The 12,322-nt window shown below is 32.2% G+C and overlaps 1 protein-coding gene across 4 annotated transcripts in view; it reads right to left on the reverse strand.

The window, feature by feature from the left end:
* Positions 1-12,322, reverse strand: part of LOC149078502 (uncharacterized) — a 234,537-nt gene that overhangs the window by 34,861 nt on the left and 187,354 nt on the right. For all 4 annotated transcript variants that reach the window (XM_089240613.1, XM_089240611.1, XM_089240612.1 and 1 more), the window contains 3 exons: positions 8,440-8,550; positions 5,739-6,118; positions 5,280-5,613 (listed from right to left, as the gene is read on the reverse strand). In XM_089240613.1, coding sequence (XP_089096739.1) covers positions 5,280-5,613; positions 5,739-6,118; positions 8,440-8,550 — 825 coding nt within the window. The remainder of the gene's footprint in view (positions 1-5,279; positions 5,614-5,738; positions 6,119-8,439; positions 8,551-12,322) is intronic.

The following is a 12,322-nucleotide window of genomic DNA, read 5'->3' on the forward strand; positions in this document are numbered from 1 at the left end:
GAAAAAAAAAATTCTGAAGAATTAATTTTTTCTTCTTTTTTTTCGGAATTTTCAACACCAGCATAATCTCATCTGCCAAAGAGAAAAGCAACAAGCCATATTCAAAGAAACTTCTTGAGAAACAAGAGATAGAGATAAATACGGGATTCACACACCCCCCGGAAAAAAAAAATTATTTTATAATCACGCTATTATACTATAATTCAATATTTTGAATATTCTTTGTTTCAAAAGAAAAATTACATGTAAACTATAGTTATACTCCTTAAATATTAATTTCGTGGTGTTTAAGAAAAATAATCTCTTAGAAACCAATCTTTTATTGAATTTTTTGAAAACGAAAATTAGCTTGAGAAGAAAGAAATATTTGAATCCTATTAAAGTATTTAAATGGGAATGTGTTTGTATAAATTTTGTAAAGCATGTGGAAGAGAGAGGCATGGTAAGCGTCAAAGATATTTGATTTCAGATTTCGAATTGAATAGATAGACTAATGTAGGGATTCCGCAAGCTTTCGATTTTTGCAGCACCCTTGGGAATAGAGAATAGGAATTTAAAAATGGCACTCGCGTATGGTTTTCGGGCACCTTGATGGCAGCACAATAGAAGAATTGAATTTGATTTCGAAAAAAATTGGAAAACATCGTAAGTAAGTAAAAAACTTTGAATTGTTTATTGTAATGCACATCCCTAAAATTTGTTAGTATTGGTTCACTTTTTAAAAAAAAATTAGAAATCAATTTCATAACCTATGGCAGGAGTCTTACCTTCCAGATACAGTGAACTAAATTGAAACTTCTCACGAGACCCGAGGGGCACCAATTCATGTAACTTAGTGACATATTAATAGTGGGGCTCAAGTTAAACATGAACAAAAATAATTTACCAATTTTATTTATTAGTTCTGAAATTATTATTTTTATCAATAGTTTTGTAGTTAAGTTTTTTATTAACTACTGATTAAATTGGTTGATTACGAGATTAATTTTAATCAGAAATCACTTTGAATCATTCTTTGACTATTTATTTCGGGAATTCCGAAATCATTTTTTAGAAATCATTTCTTCCAATAATTATGCAATTATTCTTTTATTGATTACGAAATAATTTGTCAGAAATTTCGAAATTATTTTTCTCATTGATTTATAAGTTATTTATTTTCCACTAATTTCGAAATTATTTGTTTCAAAAAATTCAAAAATTACTTCTTTCACTGATTCTGTTTTCAATTTTTTCCCGAATATCCATTTCTTTATTCTAGAGATTTATTTTATTTTTCTTTTATTCTAGAAGTATTTTATATATTTTTTTTTAATTTTTAGAACTATTTTATATTCATTTTTAGAACTATTTTTCATTCATTTTAGAATTGTTTTTCATTTGTTCTAAAATTATTTCTTTCATCAATTCCGAAATTATATCTTTTATTAATTCTAAAACTAATTGTTTTTTTAATGTTAACCATTTTCTGAAAACGATCGGTGGGACACGCGAAAAGCTCCGAGGGCCAAATGTGGCCCGCGGGCCATCTGTTGAAGACCACTGACCACTGACCTATGGTATCAAAAATTAAAATTTTATAGCACCGGATACATCGTTTAGGAAAAATATTTTTCTTAATTACTATGGTTATTTCATTGCAGTTGCATTCTATAAATGAAATTTTAACTTAAAAATATGTTTCAAAACCATCTTGCGACACTTCTAAAATGCTACGTAGTGATATTCGGGTGTTCGTAGATAATAAATTTCAATCCTTTATTGATAATTATCATCAAACTAAGTTTAGAAACTTCATTTGACCACTTATTACTTGATAATAATTTAATAACTATTTGATTTATAAATAAATCAATTTTTTTTTAGTTTCTTTAACTTGAGATTCGAAATCTGTAAATTCTTCGTATTCAAGATATGTTTATTTATTGAATGTTATTTCAATGAATACATTTCCCTATTTTGTTAAAGGAAATTTCTTACAAATTTTCCAAAAAAAAAATACATAGAAAACTCATAATATTATACAAATATTTTCGCCTCAAAACCTCAGGTCATAAAGAAAAACAATTCCACATCTAACAATGCACCAATTTGTACGCGAAGCACACAATTTAAAATTAAAAAAGAAAAAGTTTTCTATCGATAATAAACATTCTGATTTGAATATCATATATATATTCATAAATATACATATTTCTTTTATTTTAGATCATACCGATTCCCTGTTATTTATGCATTTTCTATTCCTCCCATCCAATTCCAGAGATTGATACACATATTACGTATAAAGATACATACGTATTTACATATATATGACTGGGGAAAAACAAACATGAAGAAATTTTTTCAAGAAAAATCATAATTTCTATCTCGATACATGGACGAAAAAAAAAAAAACGCAAGTTGAATATTTTATCAGATGCAAGACATAATTGCGAATACGTTTTTCATGTTTTTAAAGTATTTCAAAAAAAAAAAATAGAAAAAATTCAGAATACATGCACAAAAAAAAAAAAAATTACAATTTTTTCTCTCCTTCCCTTATTATTTCTCCTAAAAAAAAAATTCCGGAAAAAAATTGTGAATCCTTTTCCCCTGTTCTAGAATCTTCTACCATCGCCCCCTCTTATTTTTAGGTTTGAACCAACGCATTTAATATTTACGAGGAAGGCCTGCATCACGAATTCATGGACGGGAAAACTTTATTTCGGGAAAGGAAAAAAATAATAATAAAACAAAATTTCTGTAGTGAAATTGCTTCAAAAAATAAGAATTTAAGGGAAAAAAAAAACATTTTTCTTACCATATATATATATTTCTTTTCTATATATTTATTATTTTTATATATTTCTTCTTCTTTTATTATTGTTTTCAATCAAGTATAAAACAAGAATTTTAAAACCTCCGGCCCCTGTTTTCTAAGATTATTTAGTATAAAATAAAATAAAAAAAAAAAAAAATGTTATTTCATGGTGAAAAGAAGAAAAAAAAAACGAATAAAACAGGAATTGCATTAAAAATATTATTCTCAGAGAACTGAATGGATTAAATTTAAAATTAAAATTGGACTTTATGCTCCCTTGAATGACTCTGAGAGCAAGAAGAAGATTTTTACTTAAGGTTATGGGAAAAAAAATATATATTTTTACATTTTCTTCTCTATTTCTAAATATGATATATATTTTAAATTTTTATTCTATTTCATTTATTATTGTTGTTTTTCCCCCTATTTTTACTGATTTATTAGTTTTTCTTTTGCGTTCCCTTTCTTGTTATTCAATCGGGTAAGAGGTTTTCATTTCGTTTCGAGAGAGATCGATGATCGCAATATGAAAATGCGTCCGGATATATTTTTGGTAATGCATTCTGATGTGTTTCTTTATTTTATTTTTAAAAAAAGGGTTTCGAGTTTTTGATATTGTTAATAATAATAATAAATATGTTCGGGAATAAATTTCTTATATGTATATTTTTGGATTTCTTCGAAATGATTATAATTTTGTGTGGGGGGGGAATATTAATATTATTTGATATGGAAGCGCGTTTGGTTTTTTTTTTTTTGGTTTTTCTTGAATGAATTTGGTGAAATTATTTTCGGTGTGGGTTGGTGACTATATGTGAACCGTATTTTATGGGACGTTCGCAAATTTTTGAGCTTAAGGAGCTTCACAAGAATGCATAGTTTCTCAGCGAAATTTACTTGTTTTTTTTATAAAGAAATTAAGAGTGAAGAGTATGGTCATAATTTATAAATTATGCAGTATTATGATAATTATTACTTTATTTATGCACATTCACTTCACAAATTGATCATAATAAGCGGTTTTTCTTAGTGATAAATGAAACAGCTGAATTTGCAGTGGCCCTTTATTTCCTGCCCACCGTTCATAGGTGTAGATAGACATGAAAGGTTGGGGCACGATAATGAGAGCTGGGGTGGGGCATGATGATGATGCCAATTTATATATATGCATATACCGGCTCCGTCATTGACTCATGGGGGGGGGGGGTCCTCCGATCTTTTTATCAATACAGTGGAACATTCCCACAGACTCTTCCTGTTAGCGGACACCTCCCGTTAACTGACACTATACTGGATTACGTTAGTGGACCTCAATGTACCAGCGAATCCTTGCTATAACAATACTCGATATAACGACAAATCCCTCTACACAGCTAGTAAAAAACTAACATGGAAAAGTGTTTTCCATTTTAGGATCGGGGACGAATATTAAAGGAGTTATAACGCTTTGAAATTTTGTGACGTGTCAGTTACGCCCAAACACCCAACGAAAAAAAACATTTCTCCCATGCAGTGGGTTGCCGCTAATTGAAAATGAACTGAAGCATTCAATTCTGTTAGTATAGTGATATTAACCTTGTTGTTACGTGTTAAAATCGTCCCACTATATTGGCAAATTTATCACCGAATTTATAAAGCGTTAGCAAAACGAGGTCTATTGAAAAAAATAATTTTCCCAAAATATCTACTTTCTTGCCAAAATGTGGTAATTTTCTTTCCTTCACTGTTGAAACAAATTCTTTGAGGGAAAGGGCAATGGAAAAAAAATGGTTTCCACACAGCTTTAGCTTTCTTGATTACGCTCAGAATTATAGCATTGCTATCAGTTTGAAAACGCCAAGTTATACGTTTGGTGCACGTTCGGGGAATTTGGCAGGATTAGAAAGTGACGTCATCAATTTTTAATGCGTTATAACTCCATAATTGGTGGTCAAATCAAAAAACTGAAAACACTTTTCCATATTTGTTTTTCACCAGAAATCATGAGTTCAATTATTGGGCGGTCGATAGTATCCATCCTGTATATGACATGGGTGTCGTCATGTGTGTTTTGAATTAAGAAGCAGTTGAAAAAGGATGAACGTGTCTAGTGTCCCAGGCGTCAAATTCACCCTTGATCGTTCGAAATTATGGGACATCCAAATATATGCTTGCGTCTGGTGACAGAGTACCTTTTTCCAATTGTGGTCCTGTAATCATTTTCGTAGTGGGCACTCTCGTCTAGTGAGGGAAAACCTGAGTGTACAAATAATATCTCATTTGCAATTTGATGCTCTTTTTGGAGAGATGATGCTATTGCAATTATATATAGTCTAAAAAAGAAACCACATAAATGCATCAACAGCAGAACAGTATTTGTCTTCCGTATGATGTTTGGAAGAAGAAACGGGCATATCAATGATTATTCGGTTAGTTAACTTGTTTCAGCATATTAGAATTAATCACTTCTGGCACAATTGAAAAAAATCAAACTCACCAGACCGAGGTGACCGCTATCGTCACTGTCCTCGCTTGTCTCAAGACCAGGCGATGTATGGTTCGAACCTGGTGGCGAACTGCCCACGGAACCTGGCCTCGCTTGTCTCTGGGGACCATTGAGCTGTAGCGAAAACATGGACGACGACTGCACCCCCATCATGGACTGATGGTGGTGTTGCTGTTGCTGGATCTGATGCAACTGGTGCATTCCCATCTGAGGATGTCCCTGCGATGCAAAGCGGTACTGCTGGTGATGCGGATGCGTCGTCATACGCGGAACTTGGTCCAAGTGGGCGTTGCTGTAATTCGGTGGCATATTGTATGATTGAACTCTGCAAAATTGGTTGATGAAAATTTGGTTATAATTTTGTGTGACTTGAAGGACAAGAAAGATGAATCATCAGTATGAACACATATCTTGTACTTAAAAGTTCTGTAAGACGTGCATCATACTCACTGGAAATGGACTGATTGGGGTGGCATCATTGCGCTCTCGCCCAGTTGGACCATATACAAGTCCTGTGGCAACTCGACTTGGTTGTTGTTCATCGGACCTGGTCCCTGGTACCTGTTCTGCTGTTGTTGCTGCTGCTGCTGTGCCACGTCGACGTAGCTAGTCATAGTCGGAGGCGATGATGAAACGGCAGCCATGACCATTCCTCGATCCGTCTGCTGCTGATTGACCGTCTGACTGCAAGGTGGCGGTGGTTGTGGTGAATGCTGGGACAATGGTGGAGACGGCGGCAACATGTGCTGTTGTTGCTGCTGCTGCTGCTGGGATGCCTCCTGTTGCTGTTGTTGTTGTTGTTGTGACCCTTGATGATGATGGGTAAGCGGCTAGAGAGAGGGATATGGACATTAAAACAATGAGACCGAATGTAATGAATTCAGATAGATCAGAAGAGAAAATGCATCATTATTTTTATTTTAATTGACCTTAATGTATCAAAATGTATTGAGACAATTCGTTTCTCCGAAATGAAGTAATGACATTTATATTTGCTTTTCTTTGTCATCGATTGTTCTAATCCGGATGAACTATATTGTCTGTTACATTTTTCCTTTTTCTTCTTGAACTTATAGATGAAGGTACATTGAAACATATCCGAGCTTACAACCTAAATCAATCCTTCAAAGCATGCATTTTTATTTTATTATTTCGAAATTTACTATGTTCATAATTTGATACCTGTTTCTACGTATCAATAAAATAAATTTAGCTAAAAAAATCATATTGCGTAAAACTTTAAATTTTTTTAGGAGATTGAAAGAGTCATTGATAGTTTAAATCTAGAGTGAATTTTTCTATGAGACAGTTTCTACCGTGATAGTTTATTGTTTCTATGCGTCTCAAAACTAGCATGGTGAAAAAGTGTGATACATGGGTACGTAAGTTTCCGTGTTGCAGATCCTATTTCAACCAGGATTATTTTGATTTTTCAAAGAAATGTACTGCAAAACATGATATTGTAATACAAAAGTGACAGCATGTTTCTTCGATCTCTCAAAATGCAGAACAAAGTACCTGTACTGCGTACTTGGTCAGTAATAATTAAATTGGAACGGTAACAAAAATGCTCTATTGTGTCACTATCGTTATCAAATTTCTAGGAAAAACCCGTTTTCTGTAATTTTGATCCACCAAATTATTCAGTACTTGATACAAATTGATACTGATCTTTTGAGTGTTATTTGAGATTCTTATGAAACGACAAATTAAAGGGAAAAGCTGTGATTGCAGAAGTCTTTATGAAGATTCATACTTTAGATGTAGGGTTAGGCGTACCGTTGTACCTTAACCGTAATACAATATGAAATACTTGAAATAGTTTTGACAGTAAGCTGATATTTTGATGTTTTTGGAGTGCAAGAGATTAGAAACGCATGACCTTACAACTAAACGTGGTTATGGATCTTTGTCTATGGCATTGACAGAGATTTTGCTAAGAGGCCCCCTAAAGTGAAAAAATAGTGTTCTTGTTTTTTTTTTCCACGTTTTAATTTTAGTGAACTATATTTAGTGATTATATCTGTGCATTATCCTGATAAATCGTATAAAGTGCTCAATCATAACAAGTATCATGGAAAAAGTTATTGATATTTTTCGTAAATAATAGAGAATCGTGTACCTTGGAACAGAGGTGCCGACATGAAGAAAACATGGGGGGGGGGTGAAAGTTGCTGGTCGTCCCGTACATACGGGACTCAAGCGAGCGCATACGCAAGAGAGAGAGGGTGCATTACATTGTTTTTTCAGAAATTATTGGGGGAGGGGCTCAGCTCTCCGACAAAATTTATTGGGGGGCTGGTGCTCAAATGGTCTCAGTACCTAGGTTCTGGCACCACATGACCTTTTCCATGAACTTTTCCTAGTTTGCCTTGGAATACCCAATCCACACAAACTTTTAATAACGCTTCTTTTGCATTTAAAAACAATTTATATTTAAGTTTTAGTTCTATTATTTTTCTCCTATAAAAACTTCCGCTATATCTGTTTTCTTCTCTTCTATTCACCTCAGGTTATTTCCTGGTCAAATTTGTGGGAAAAAACATGAGGTTTACAGTGTAGGATGTGTCCAATAAAAACTTTTTACCAAATGAAATTCCTTAGGAGAAGAGGGGAGAAAATATTTCATTGTTTATTACTACCAGATACAGCAAATGTTGATTAATGATTAATATTGAATATGATTAATATTAAAAAATATATTATTTTTCCTGTAACATTTGTATTTTTTATGTATAATTTTAATCTGTTTCCAGGTACAGCAGTGCATGCTTCAAAGTATAAGACCACTTGTTGTATCTAGGAATATTTTTTGTCCCTTTTCAGTCAGATATCCATATTTCGTGATTGCAGTAAGAAAAAATGGTGATTTAAAATTTACATGATAATTCATAGAGTATACACATACTAAAAACGAATTTAGTGAAATTTCACAGTAAAAATTGACTGAGAGGAAAAACTGAAAAATAATGTGCCAAACAATCTGCCCTACTTTTTCTTGTACATGTTTGATGTCCTATGCGCATCGTAAGTTATTCTAAGCTATAAAATATTTATATAAGTGCCTTGTGGGCTGGAGTTTATTTAGCCAAATGACGTAAAAAACATGCCACGTGATGTAACAGTGACTTTAAAAAGCTAATATTCTCACCTGCGTACAGCCGTAAAGGTCATTGGAGCTCGAATCGCTAGCAGACGTTGGTGGAAGATGGATTGGCGGGATATCGAACTCTTCGTCACCGAAACTTGGCGTGTGGAATGTCTGTAATATAATTCACAAAATACAGCATAAAAAATATTACATGTTATTTTATTAACAATCATATTCATAAAATCGACAGCAATTAATCATTAATTACGAAAATTACATACGCTGCGCTGCATTTGCCCCTAACTGTATTTTTTGAATTATCTTTTTCTTTTTAAGAATTGTTTTCCCACTTTCTGAAATGCATACCAGACAAATTTGTTGCTGTTGTACACCCAAGTAAATTATCCAGGGGAATTTCGGATAGGGATCATATATATATATATTAGATGAAAATCACACTATACATGTGTAAGGCCGGTATTATACTATGAAAGTTTCATAAAGGAAAATCCCGGCTTTATAGTCAGTTGTTTTACCGACGGTGTGTCAGAATGGTGATGAAAAAATTACTAGTGTATGAAAATGGACAGAATTAATGAATTCAATCATTAATAATGTAACAAATGTTTTTCACTTTATTTGAACAAATTCTAATCATGAAAATGAAATTTATAATTATTTCAAACACGCAAATAACCATTCAGGGTGCCCCATGAATTCGTAAGAAGTTTCAAAATTCATAAAAATTGAAGGAATTGGTACAATGCGAAAAAATAATTCTCACGAAGAAGGATTAATTTTAGTAGAGGTAACAAATTCAGTTCAAATTTTGTAGAGGGCACTCATTGTCCTGATTAGACCTGAACCTTACTTTAATATCTTCTGCGTCCGAAACGTCCGTAAAGCTTCAGCTGGCGATTCATGACTTAGGTAAAACAATTTTACTTTGTGCTTCATGCACCGACATCAACATCCCGATGTAAACTTTATGTAAGAGTTAGTAACAGAGAAATCCAGAAATGATCTATAAATCATATACTCCGTATTTTACAAGACTCTGAGTTGCATGTTTCCAGTGATTTGCTTTCTTGCAGCGCTCTCTATAGACAAAATTTGAACTAATTTTTTTTTCTGTACCAAAAAATTCTCTTTTCGAGAGAAAACAACTTTTTTCCAAACCATATTCAAAAACTATTTAAGAATTTGTGTTACAGCCTGTATAATTATAAACTACTGAAAACAAAATTTCTAACAATTTCATAAATATAAAAAAAAGAAAATGCTTCGCACCAATTACCAACAGTAACGACAACGTAAAAAAATTGCAAAATGCAACTTAACAATCAATTCATTCATGAACATATATTCTTGATTTCTACACGTAAAATATTTCCAAAAATAATGACTGTCTATAAAAAACGGAACAATAAAAGTTTGTACTGATTTAAAGAAAACGAAATAAAATAAATAGAGACATTTTTTGTCATTCCTAGAACGAAATGCATAAACACTGAAAATGACTGACGTTCCTCAGAAGATTTCGACACTACTCAACATATACGAGTCATCGTGAAAAATCTCGTTATTACAGTGAACAAGTAAGGGGAAAAAACTTGACAATAGTGGAAGAAAGAATCAAGGAGATCCAACTCGAAATATGCGTATATATCCGTCAGCGCGTAGTCGCATAGGTTCAAGGTTTGAACGACGGGAAAATTTTTCTAGTTAACTTTATGTAAATCCATAGGAAAAAAAATACTCAAACAAATATTCCAATATACTAGCCAATGAATGGTTACAAAAACTAAAAAAAAAATATATATATACATATAAATATAATAATAATGTATATTTTATGCATAAACATGCAAATTCATTCCCTGGTGGTCGGGACCCACAGTTTGGGGACAACTGCTCTAGTGGGCTCTGAATAGGAATTATTCAATGTAATCATACCATACACATGATACAATCAGTTGTTTTCACGATGGTGTGTGGAAATGGTGATAAAAATAATATTGTTGAACAAATTCTAATCATGAAAATTAGATTTGTAGTTATTTTAAGCACTTGAAATTATTATAATGCATAACTTAGTTTAAATTTTACTGTATAATTTCTTTTTCACTAAATGTCATGTAAGGTTTTTTTTAAGTTCTTATAATTTATTGGCAACTGCTTTACTCTTGGGAGTCGATATGTATTCTGTATTAAATTAGAATTTAATAAATGAGAATGAAAAAAATGGAAAAAATTAATAACCACTGAAAATGAAATTTCTAACAGTTTCATAAACTTAATAAAAAACGAAGAATGCAATTTAAAAATTAATTTATTCTGGAATATTTCCTTGATTTCTACACGTAAATATATATGTATATATATATATATATATGCAAATTCATTTTCTAGGGCAGTGTTTCTCAACCGCCAGGCCGCGGCCCGATACCGGGCCCTGGCATCAGTCAAACCGGGCCGTGAGTGATTCATCGTTTTCCCATTCATTTCCCATTAGTCGTGAGTCGTGCTTTTATGACCGGGCCTTCCACTCGAAAAAAATACCCAACTGGGCCTCGAGCTTCCAAAGGTTGAGAGCCACTGCTGTAGGAGATTCGCGAACCACAGCTTGGGAATCACTGCTCTAGAGGGCTCTGTGTAGGGATTATTCAATGAAATCACCACTAAGTACATAATGCAATCACAATCACTTGTTCCCACGATGGTGTGTGAAAATAGTGATAAAAAAATAATATTGTTCGGAATGGACTAGATAAATAAATTCGACGAATTCTTCAATTAATTTCATAATAAATGTGTTTCCCTTTTGTTGAAGAAATTCTAATCATGGAAATGAAATTTCTAATTCTTCTAAGAGAACTTGAAATTATTACACTATATAACTTACTTTTTTAATTTTACTGCATAAATTTATTTTTCTGTCACTGAATAGTAACAGTTTTTTTTTTAAATTCTTATATTTTATTGGCAACTGCTTTACTCTTGGGAGTCGATATGTGTATGAAATTAAAATTTAATAAATGAGAATGAAAAAAAAAATGAAAAAAACTACTAACCACTTAAAATGAAATTTCTAACAGTTTCATAAACTTAATAAAAAAAGATGAATGCAACTTAAAAAAATTAATTCATTCAGGAATATTTCCTTGGTTTCTACACGTAAAATATTTCCAAAAATGATGACTTTCTATAAAAAACGGAACAATAAAAGTTTCTACTGATTTCAAGAAAACGAAATAATGAACCGAGAGACATTGTCATTCCTAGAACGAAATACATAAACACCGAAAATGATTGACGTTCCTCAGAAGATTTCGACACAACTCAACATATACGAGTCATCGTGAAAAATCTCGTTATTACAGTGAACATGTAGGAAAAAAAACCCAAAAAAACTTGACAATAGTGTAAAAAAAAAAAATCAAGGAGATCCAAGTCGAAATATGCGTATATATATATATCCGTCAGCGCGTAATCGCATAGGTTGAAGGTTCGAACGATGGGAAAATTATTCTGGTTAACTTTCTATGCAAATTCATAGAAAACAAAATATTCAAACAAATATTCCAAGATACTAGCCAATGAATGGCTACAAAAACTAAAAAAAACACCACGTAATAATGTATATGCTACGCTGAATGTACAACTACGGCCATTGTTCGGAGTTTAGATTATTATTACAGAATTGACCTTCAGTCTTTTTGTACAGTTTCTTCTCGTTGTTCGAACAGTAGATGGTTTCATTGTATTGTAAATACACCAAGGTTGTTTATTGTCCGACAAAGCGGTTAAGAATTTGAGGAGGAGGAGGAGGAGGTTTGTTATAATGCAATTAGAATTATTACGAACAATACTATTATTTTTCATCTCTTTCTCTTGAAGAAGAAAAAAAGATGAATGTATAAAAAGGAATTTTTTTTTGAAA

Source organism: Pholcus phalangioides, unplaced genomic scaffold (genome assembly GCF_987345545.1).
Source record: "Pholcus phalangioides strain wild (caught in Gottingen) unplaced genomic scaffold, Ppha-v1.0 ptg000013l_1, whole genome shotgun sequence".
Classification (NCBI taxonomy): Eukaryota; Metazoa; Arthropoda; class Arachnida; order Araneae; family Pholcidae; genus Pholcus; species Pholcus phalangioides.